The following is a 10988-nucleotide window of genomic DNA, read 5'->3' as shown; positions in this document are numbered from 1 at the left end:
TCTGATTGTTCCCGCTTTTACAGATTTTTACCACGCCGTTGTTCCTTCCGCTTTCTGTTTTTCACATTTAACATTAAAATGTTGCCATATTGGATTGAAAATACACGTAAAAAGTCAACCCATTGGGCTCTAATGTACAGAAAAGCGGACACATGTATGACACACCACTGTGAAGTCCCTTGCTCAGCAGGCTCTGCTGCCAGCGGCGTGAGAGATTCCAACCCGCCAGACTGATGCTCTCCTCGGCCTATGGCAGCGACATCCCGGCTCTGTGATCCGACTCGAGGGAGGAGCTACCTTTAGACTAACGTGACGTTTCCGCATGGCAATAAAAACTTTGTGAAGTCAAGAGGAAGAGATAGATAGTTAAAGGTAATATTTGTCGGAGTGCTCTACTCTACTTTCAGTTTTCAACTAGTAACAACTTTCGGTCACATGATATGGAGCCTGAGCAGATCCGGGCTGTAATTGCTGCCTCTATTCAAGGGAACTAACTGCGGAGAGTATTTTTATTGACATAAAAACCAAGGGACAGTAGGAGCAGATATGTTGAGGACACAGCCAAAGTTCGACCTGCACAGGGATGTGGTGTCTGATATCCTCAGGAAGGAGGCGTCGGTCTGCAGAGTAGAAGGTGAGGCGTTCAGGTGCTAACGGTCAGCGTCTTTTCGATGACGGCCAGGTTTTAGTTGTTTTCACAGATAAACGAATATCTCACATAAAAGTAACGGGTCCAACGAAGTCATGTTCTTCGTTCTTGCTATGCCTTTATCGCAGCTTTACTGTTATTATAGCCTTTCCCCCCATAGGCAGTTTAGCTAGCAGTGGTAAAACAAAGTTCCTGTGATTTGTTTATTACTTCTTCTTTTTTTAATTCTGACCACCAGATGGCACTATTTCATCAGTTAACGCACACTTAAATGCAGGGGAGATGAAACAACCATCCGTGTGCTACAGCTCTTAGACTCAGTAACTGGAACATAACTCAAAACATCAACAGAAAACGTCAGAGAACTTAAAATACATCATGAAAATAAAATGTTCCATGTTCTTGCTGGATGAAATGTATGATAGTGGTTGTTTTGTAGACAGTGCATGATGTCTAATTAGGTTACTTTATATATTTACAGACACTCGTTAGCTTGCGATAACAACCTATTACAGAGGGTAATTCTACTACTTATTTAGTATGTTCTGGATAAGCAGTGGATGAGATAATAAAAACAGGTCAGACAATAAAGTGTGTGTTCTGTGTCTGAAGAATACTCTGGAGCCGTCGACATTCGTATTCTGAATTTTGAAAGAGATGGGGGCATCCTTTACTCCTGGAAGGTAAGCCCACAGTGAAGGCATTGCATATTATGTGTTGCACATGTTACATACACTCACTGGACACTTTATTAGGTATGCTTTAATGATGCTGAGTTGGACCTTTGCCTTCACAAGTGCCTTCATCCAACAAGCTGCTGGAAACATTACTCAGAGATGTTGGTCTGTATTGACACGATTGATGCTAACGGCCCATTTCACCCCATCCCAACAGTGTTCTGTTGAACTAATATCTGGTGACTGGAAGCAGTTTGAGCACAGTGAAGTCATTGTCAAGACAAGGCAAGATGCTTAGGCACAGAGTAAAGCACTGTATGAATGTGCATGTTTGACTGTGTGAATGAGGCTCGTAGTACAAAGTGCATTGAGTGCTCAATTAGAATAAAGCAGCTCTATATAAGCTTCAATTCATTTACCAGTACAAATTTTCTGAAATACTCAGACCAGTCTGTCTGACACAAGCAACCACAACACTTTTAAAGTCTTCTTCCTCAGTCTGATGCTTAGTTTGAACTTCAGCAGGTTGCTTTGACCACATCTGCATGCCTAAATGAAGTGAATTGCTGCCATGTGATTGGCTAATAAGATATTTGCATTTGCATGTCAAATGCTCTGTCTTGAACCACCAGATGTCCCATTTGTCAGCTCAGCACACGAAAAATAACACACTGTTGCGTGGGTTACTACATCTCTTAAGTGGCTCTTCTGTTAAATACAGCATTTTTATGCATATGTTTAAAAGCTGCTTGTACCAGTTCTTCATTAAAGTCGTACCAAGTCAGATATTTATATCTCAGAAGTCATTTTTTTAATGGCTCCAACAGTCATTTTCAAATGGAAAATATCCAAAGAATAAAAAGAAATCTAGATTCGTTTTATTTCGCCATGTATCCGCTTGACACATTTGGTACTTTTGTGGAAACCTTGGGCTCCTCAGTAGAATGTAAAATATAATTCTCTGTGTTGAACCGCGCTTCTCTGCACAACATAAATTTTTAATGATGGACCCTCCAAGACTGTGTGGGTTTAGGAGGTTAAAGACAGTGTGCAGCCTGCAAAGGGAAAATAATCTCTCTCTTTTTTTTTTTGTAGTGCAAGGTTTGAAATTTTATGCATGCCTGGTTGCACCTTGGGTTTCAGAGCAGACGCCCTTTTATTGAAAACCTTTTGAATGCAAAAATGTGAAAAATGAATCGATGGTTTGAAGTGGGGCAGGTCTTGTCTGGATGATCTGTAGGGTCGGCCAAGGCAATAAAGAAGTCAAGGATGACTTTCCGTACATGCTGATGCGGTGAAGACGCCAGACTGAAATTAGATACTTCTTCTTGTTAGATTAAGATTGTACAATGTAATATTTTAATTAGTGTACTAATGTTCTCATAGGGAGCAACAGGTACCACCAGGATTGGGAAATATGACCCGAACAGCAAGAAGAATAAGGTACTGTGTTTGTGTGTGTGTGTCCCTATATTATTCCATTAAGCTTTGCACACTTTGCAATCATGCACTCATTCTCATGCGACTGTGCGCATGTGTGTTTTCCCCAACAGCTCCTGTACACATTTGACAAGCAGGTGTGTGTCAGCAGCTGTTCCCTGAACAAAGAGGAGACACTGCTGGGTGAGCCTCTGTCTTGTGCAGATAATGAATTATCAGCAACAACACCAGCTTCTTGAACTCAGATCAAGTTTAAATTCCCGTGTCGAGAAAGCAGTTTCAGATCATGCAACGCATGAACCCACAAGTACAAGACGAGATGATGCTGTTCGGATGCTGATTAGTGCCTGAAGAACCACCGGAGACATTATTGTGGGAAATATGTTCCAATTCAGTCATGTGACATGCCAACTTTGCTTTTTCTCTCCTAGCTGTCAGCTTGGCACAGAATACCAGAGGAGAGGAGCGCCTCAAACCAAGTAACATCCCTTTTCTGTTTTATCCATAGACTGTGACAATAAACCTCTCTTAAAGCAGTGATTCTCAACCAGGGGTGCAAATACCCCAGGGGTTATTTTTGGCAGTAGCCAGAGGGCTTAAAAGTACACATTTAAAGTAGTAAATTTAAGTGTGGCCTAATTGATACTAGCTGAAATTGTTAGCAGTATGGACAACTGAACAATATTTGATTTGGACCCAAATTCAGGATGCTGAATTAGAAAAGTTATCAATGAGAAGAAAACTTTATCCTGCAGAAGATAGCAGGATAATCAACTAGAAGCCTAACAAAAAGAATCATGCAACTGAGAAAAAGCCAAGACAAAACAGGGAATTGGAAATGCCACAATTGCAAAAAGAAGGACAAAGGCAGGAGGTAAAACTAACCAAAAAAACAGAGAAAAAAATGTGTTTGAATTGTCGACTCATTCACAAGATAAATTGTCAGACATTTTCATTGCCGTTCTAAATTTCAGCATTAATATATAATGCCCCATAAAGTAGTGTGCAGAAGCAGTGCACACTGCACTCCACTGACTGGGACACGTGCACCAAGGCGTGTTTGTGTCAAAGAATGAAATATGCTCTGTGCAATATGTTGTGAAGTGGCTTGCTTATGAAGTGTTTGCGAGAAGTAACAAGCATGCATGCATGATTAGTACAAAATAGCATTGTAACAGTTTTCATTTAGTTCGTGATTACAGTGTACCCAAAGTATAGTAATGTGCAAAAGTAATTTCTTTACATTTTATATTTCAGTTCAGACTTTCTTTCTTTTTTCTTTCTTTTTAATTTTAAGTTGAGCTATAGTTCTCCAGGTTTTCTAAAGCTCTTTAAAAGTATTTCTTTGGACATTAGCTGCTTGTTTATTCATTCTCAGTCCAACTCTGGTACATCTCATTTTCAGAGGAATTTTGTCTTTGTTAAGACACTTAACACTGACCTATGAGTCACTCAAACAGAAAAAGGCATCTAACTCAAGCAGTGTTTTATCAACACATAACAGGGAACTCAGGAAAGAACCGAGATAACACAGTTTGAGAGACATTAACACGGTGACTCCCCAAAAGGAAACTTGACATATTTCAGCATAGTGTGCAGTGTGTCCATATAAAATGTGAAGAAAATGGACAAGTGAAAGACAAAAGAAGAAGTGCCAGGACAAAAATCTAGCTAAAAATCTTAACCTAAAAACCACACTGTTTGTCTAAGAGACCGTGTTGAAGAATGATGGTGGTCACACCAAATACTAACTTTGGAGTTTGTTAGATTTGCACAAACTCTGTTTTTGCTTCAACTACAACATGTATTGTATCCAAAAATAGCAAAAATGTTGTAGTGCAGATGTTTTGTTTTGCACCAGAGATAATTAGGAACGTCTGTTGCATAACTTTGCAGCAGTGCATCCAGAAAGTGTCCACAGTGTATCAACAGCTGCCTGGACTTGCTCCCTTGTTAATCCGCTATGTAGCAAACACCGTGTTTTGGATGAGTGTGTCAGTAAACAGACGGATTTTTCAAAGAAAATAAAGCAGGAAATGACTGAAACAGAAAAATGAACGGCAAACACGGACACACAGAAGGACAGAAACACAGCAGACACTAAAACTTAGGAAAGAATATGATCCAAACCCCTTAAACTTTGGCAGTTGAAATATCATGTGAAACAAACAGTAAACAGCCAGCTTCATTAACTATTCTACAACTAAAATTCTACAACTATGACTGTTATTACTGCAGTTTTTATTATTACCTTTTTATTACCTATTTTTCATCTGTTAGCCAATGGTAAGCTGAAAGCACTTCAGAAATGGATCAAACTGATTTAAAAAGATCTCAAATAGTAACGTTTTCAGACAGTTATTCCATTCCATTCTAATATAGCACTATTTAGCTAGATATAGCTATAACAGCATAATTCTAGCTGCAAGCACAGCAACCTCCACCTGCACAGGGATGTGGTGTATATTTTTTAATACTAAAAAAGAGATATTCTAAACTTAAACAATAGAAACAAAGTATCACTCTTAGTATTGATCCAATACCAATACAGTACCAATATATAGATACCAATACGCTATTGGTGTCTATACTATCGATATTTGATTATTTAACCCACCTCTAGTGGGGAACGTCATAAAATAGCCTGTTAAATTAACATCAAAACTTTCTGGATATTAGAATAGTTATGGGTCTAAGAAAACTTGATTAAATGTCTTAAAATAAGACAGACTGTCATTGCATCTCTTAAAATATTCAAACAGTCCAGTTGACTTAATTAGGCCTAACTAATTCAAAAAGAAGCCTATCTATAGATAGGCTCCTTTTTACTATAGCCTTTTAAGAATAACTCAAAGATAAAGTTTCTAATGAAGATAAGCATAGTGACATTTACTTTTAAGTCAAATAATCTTCCCTAGAAAGCATAAACATGTTCCTTTATACTGAAAACAAGATCAGCTTTGATCTTAAATTTAAATATAAAATTATTATGCACGGTTTATTCTGAAGTTTTTGTATTTGAGTTGGAAAAGGTTGGAAACCACTTCCTTAAAGCAGTTTAAATACACTCTTTTCCTACAGCATTTTCAATTTGTGAATGATATTAACCCTAGCCTGTCTACCTTTGTAGTATCAAAGTGCCTGACTCTCCTGATTGAGATCCATCCTATTAACAACACTAAAGTCCTCAAGGCAGTGGACTTCAGAGTCAAAGTGCAGGTAGAGTGTTTTATTCACATTTTACTAACAAACAAGCGCTTACGTCGCAGTTACGAAGCGTTAGTGCTCAGAGGGCATGACTGTCATACTACATATCTTTTATGGCCTCTAGTTTAGGTTCTGTCACTTAATTAAAGTCAGTGTACCCCATCTTCTCCACTTTCTCTTCTACAGTCATGCCTTTTCATCAATTTTGTTCATAGCCTTGAATAAAAAGCAGCAAATTTTCAGCTTCATCTGGCAAATTGTTGGAAACCACTCATTTAGTTTTCCCGTGGCTTTTTTTCCCCATAGTTCCTCCATCATGAAACTGACAGAAGATCAGTGCTGGAGAGCCATCTGCTGCTGCTGACTGAAGATAGATGTAAGCAACTGTGTCCTTATGCTGGCCTGCCTGTGTAACAAGATTCCAGAGAGAACTATGATAATGCATAAAAATAATACATACTGTATATTCTACCGTACATTCTTGCATTTGCATAATTATCATTTTGTGTGTCTTAGATGTGGATCTCTACCACGTGATGCTAACGAAGCAGGAGGGATATAGAGTGGTATGCTACACATTGCTTTTTTTTCTTATGAAGGAAGTGTTTGCAGATAGTTGACTCATCTGAGCTATAAATTGCATGCAGGATTTCATGGCTGGTAAATTTTGTGCAGTTCTGCAGCGACATAAATTCTTTCCAAGGGTGCACGAATTTTGTAATTAATAAGCAAAACAGTTGGGGTGTATTTGCATAACCTGGTGCAAAGAATATACTGCTTCAACCTCCTTCTCAAAATACATTGCATGTCTTCTGCCAGAGACTTGCATTAACAGTTCAAATGGCTGAATTCAAATGTTTGCGTGTTGACCAGGTGATAATGAACCCCGAACGTTTGTCCAAAACGGCAGAGAGAATCGTGGAGGATTTTTGCTGGGTCCAGTGGGACAGGCACACGCAAAGACTCTACTATCTCACATATAAGGCAAGGCATACAAACTCACATTCAAATTTGGCAACAGATACCCTGGGACTTGTTTGATTAACACAAAATGTACGGCTTGTCTTTTGCAGGAAAAGTTTCTGCTCCGAAGCGTTCAGTTTTACCCAAGCTATAACTGTGAAACTGTGGTATGCTATCTTTGTGTCTTATATTTTAATACATGCCACTCTTTGTGCTCTGTATTTGTTGTTTATGCTTTTACTTTGAAATAACATACCGCTCTGATAACAGTTCGAGCTCCCTTTAGAACTGCCTGCCAACTCCTTCCGCACAGTCAAGTAAGGCAACTTTTAGCAGAGTATAAAATAGAAATATGTCGGTTCTATATTCTGCATTCATTTGAACATTGTTTTTGTGTATGTGTTCGTCTCGATGACAGGTTTGCAAATCTCGGTTTCGACCATTATCACACCGAGAGGCCGGAGCAGGAGCTTGTTAAGTTGCAAGTATTCACAAATAAAATAGGTAAGACGTCCTCACACACATCCATGCACCGCATGTCTATTTGCATGCTTATTACTCTCACATTGAAAAGTCAGATTATGAGACTAATTTGATACATTTGTGCGATTCCTATCCCTCTTTGTAAAAACAAGAAGGTAAGTCCCCGCCTCAGCTCACCTCCAGGGATCACAAATCTTGGCCAATTCACAATTTCAGTGATGATTGAAAGATTTGTGGAGATGATCACTTTATAATGAGGTTCTGACCAATTTCTGAGATGACTGTAAATCTTACAAGCCTCCTTAAGTTTCAGAGGTGTTTTCCAATAGCATCACAGCTGATGATGCTTTTGCCAGTGATTAATTCAAAAGCCGATTTGTTCAGCTGATCTGTCAGTTCCTCTCATCATTGTCATCCTTCTCACTTAATATTTATCTGTTCTGGCTCATGCTGCTGTCCTGGTTATATTCACACTCCTCAGATTTTTGTCCTGTATTTTTTTTTTGTGCTGCATGATTAAACATAGACGGTTTAATGGCATACAGAAAGAGGGACAGAATCGCATTGACTATAGATGAGCTGCACTGTAATGAAACTGCTTTATTTGAGCTTTAATGTGAATACAAGAGTAACATCTGCCTCGAGCAGCTTGTAAATCTTTCAGGATTTACTTTCTTATACTGACTTTCATCCATTACCATTAATTAGGGAAAAATCAGACTGCAGACTTGTTCTGTATGTTAAAGCCTTGTATTCATACTCAAGCATGAATATAAAGTGGTCAATACATTTCTCTCTCAAGCATGAATGTGTAGTAAACAGTACATTTCTTTGTGTGTATATAGGTGGGTAATAAATTAAAGGAAGCCTGGAACCCTTTGCTCAATCCAGTCTGGTACCAGCTATACCAGAGTGATCACCTTCACCTTATGATGAAACATTTTTATGCTGATGGAGCGTCATCATGCTGATAGCAGAACTCCCATCAAGGGAATGTTCCTAGAAGTATGACAGTGGTCATATGCTATGGCCGTCAGATTGCAACCAAACTGATTACCTGTTTGAAAATTTGTATCGACATATTAGATAGTGCTAGTTCATCACCACCATCATCAAAACGCCTGAGGTGGGTGGGATCATTTTGGGGGGCGAAAAACGTAATCAATGCCAGAGAGTGTTCGGCTCTTCTGACAGCATGATGTGGTGCAAAACTTTAAGATTGCTTGTTTATTCTTTTAATTTGGAACCTGTCTTACATAATTTTGTTATACACTTAGATACACTCATTGGCCACCTTATTAGGTGCACCTATTCAGCTGCACAATAATTACAAAAATGAGAAATCATAATGGGAACGGTCAGAAGAGAATGACCAGAAGGCAATAGTAACTAAAAAAAGACCCAAAAACCACTTTTGACAACCAAGGTATGCAGAAGAGCATCTCTGAACTCTACAGCTGCAGAAGACCACAGCAGGTGCCTCTTCTGACAGCTAAGTACGGGAAACTGAGGATACTGTTTGCAAAGGCTCACCAAAATTGGAAAATTGGCTTCCACAGTCACTTGGTCCAATACAGCACCTTGGGGATGTGGTGGAGCAGGAGATGAATGTGAAATTTAAGATTACTCATGTGCAGCTGACAAATCTGCAACAAATGTGTGATACTATGTGTCAATATGGACCAAAACCTCTGAGGAATATTTCCATCACCTTGTTGAATCTTGGTGAAAATGGGGCCCAACCCCATACTAGCAAGGTGTACCTAATAAAGTTTCCAGCGAGCGTATATTTTTATATACTGCCAACTGTAAGAAGCTCGTAATGGCATGCATATGCACTGAAATGTTGTTTGTAGAATTTTAAAAGCATCCATAGGAATACATTTAACTTTTTGGATTAAGTGAGCACTCTCCTCATTTAGATTTTTTATTTTTTTACACAAAGAAATGTGCTGTGAAGGAAAAGAGGTCATATTATTTCAAAAATAATATAATCAAATCAGAATTCCAACCTTTAACAAGGCATGAGTAATTTTTACAATTACTGTATGACTGACTCTATAACCTCTGAATATAATCTCAGTATTTCACTCTTATTGCTTGTCCTATTAAAAAGTAAGTAATGTTAAATATTAACAATATGAATAGAGTATACGGTATAATAATATATGACGATATATCAGATCTAATTTTTCCATTGGTTATCATGAATAATGCCATGGTTTGATCTGTAACTTCCCTGTTCTGTGCTTTACTCTTAGGAAGCATGTGCGTGTGCTATACCCAGCCTCTTCAAGACAAACACGAACTTCTCTACACTGTGGTTTTAGTTCACAAAGGTGTGTCTGTGCTAGCTCCTAATTTTTTCCCCCTATCTGTTACTGCCTCTTATACAGTTTTTATCTCGAGCACACGGAGACAAATGTGTTTTTTTTTAACTTCCTGCAGACTGCAGCAAGAAGTTCAGGGTGTCTCTGGGCAGTGATGCATCGCCACAGAAAGCCACCCAGCTCCATCCGCTCTTCATTCCCATAGGTCATTGCGCACACAGATGTATAATACACACACACACACACACACATATCTGCATCCTAATATTTGTGAGTTTTTAGGTTGAATTTCAAATAGAAACACAGGCACACCAAATATAGATGAATGTGTTTATCTGCACAGAGCCCAAGAAATGCCTGGTGTGCCTGAAGCATACTAACTGACAGTGATGCTGTGTGGCTTTTTTTATATAGGTTACTACATCCTGGTATACCTGCAGGGTTATTTCCTCCACTGTATCAACACCAGGCAGCAGGAGATGCTCTGTCACTCCCTCTTTCTCTCTGGTAAGGCAAGTTTTGTCGAAAGAAATAGTGCCTGTGCTAAGCAGTGGCAGAAATAGCATTTTTTTTCTTTCTCTTTCCCCTCTGTAATATATACTTGTTTATTTCTCACGTGACTTTTAAACGAGGAAGCTGCCTTATCTGTCAATAAGACGTGTGCCTCAAAATAAGATGATTTAACTCGGTGTCTGTGCCTTGTTCTCTGTCTGTCTGACTCCACAACATGCAGGTCGTGATGTGAACCTGGGCCTGCAGTGTCAGTCAGCCAACATCACAGTTTTGCATGCAGAGGATGAGTCCAGCGCTTGTCTGCTGGACCAGGCCACCGGCAGGATTCACAGTGCCGAGCTCAGCCCCGCCTACCTGCTGAAGATCCTGCGTTCAGACACAAATTCTAGGTGGGCATGACTCAAAACTTAGGAGAGGAAGAGGAGTGCATAGGAGAAGATATAGGCAGGAAGGGAGCAGACAGGCTTTTGTGTGCGTACACCTGCAGTGTCTTTCTGAAATAAATTTAGCATTTACTTGAACTTTCGCCAGGAGTCACCTCCTAGCTCGATAAAGATGCAGCAATGGCTCTTTTCTCTTTTTGTTTAGTGGACAATTTTTCATTCTGTTCACTTTTGAAACTTAAATCCACTTTTTTAACAGCATGCATACATCACATTGTAGTACCTGACTGCTGGCTCTCTGCCTGTGCCTCTGCCTGTGTGTTTGTATATGCTTTTTTCTATA

The 10988-nt window shown here is 39.2% G+C and overlaps 1 protein-coding gene across 1 annotated transcript in view; it reads left to right on the top strand.

The window, feature by feature from the left end:
* The first annotated feature begins 366 nt into the window (after positions 1–366).
* The window catches only part of gsap (gamma-secretase activating protein), a 48160-nt gene continuing 37538 nt past the window's right edge, over positions 367–10988 (top strand). Inside the window, exons 1-16 of the mRNA XM_063501223.1 lie at positions 367–634; positions 1262–1332; positions 2713–2769; positions 2880–2949; positions 3198–3245; positions 5897–5985; positions 6280–6349; positions 6490–6539; positions 6847–6957; positions 7047–7103; positions 7207–7253; positions 7355–7440; positions 9681–9758; positions 9868–9954; positions 10164–10256; positions 10483–10651. Of these exons, the coding sequence (XP_063357293.1) occupies positions 547–634; positions 1262–1332; positions 2713–2769; positions 2880–2949; positions 3198–3245; positions 5897–5985; positions 6280–6349; positions 6490–6539; positions 6847–6957; positions 7047–7103; positions 7207–7253; positions 7355–7440; positions 9681–9758; positions 9868–9954; positions 10164–10256; positions 10483–10651 (1271 nt within the window). The 5' untranslated portion in view covers positions 367–546. The remainder of the gene's footprint in view (positions 635–1261; positions 1333–2712; positions 2770–2879; positions 2950–3197; positions 3246–5896; positions 5986–6279; positions 6350–6489; positions 6540–6846; positions 6958–7046; positions 7104–7206; positions 7254–7354; positions 7441–9680; positions 9759–9867; positions 9955–10163; positions 10257–10482; positions 10652–10988) is intronic.

This window comes from Pelmatolapia mariae, linkage group LG17, assembly GCF_036321145.2.
Source record: "Pelmatolapia mariae isolate MD_Pm_ZW linkage group LG17, Pm_UMD_F_2, whole genome shotgun sequence".
Taxonomy (NCBI): Eukaryota; Metazoa; Chordata; class Actinopteri; order Cichliformes; family Cichlidae; genus Pelmatolapia; species Pelmatolapia mariae.
The sequence above is the reverse complement of the archived record's forward strand: the minus strand, read 5'-3'. Positions and strand labels throughout refer to the sequence as shown.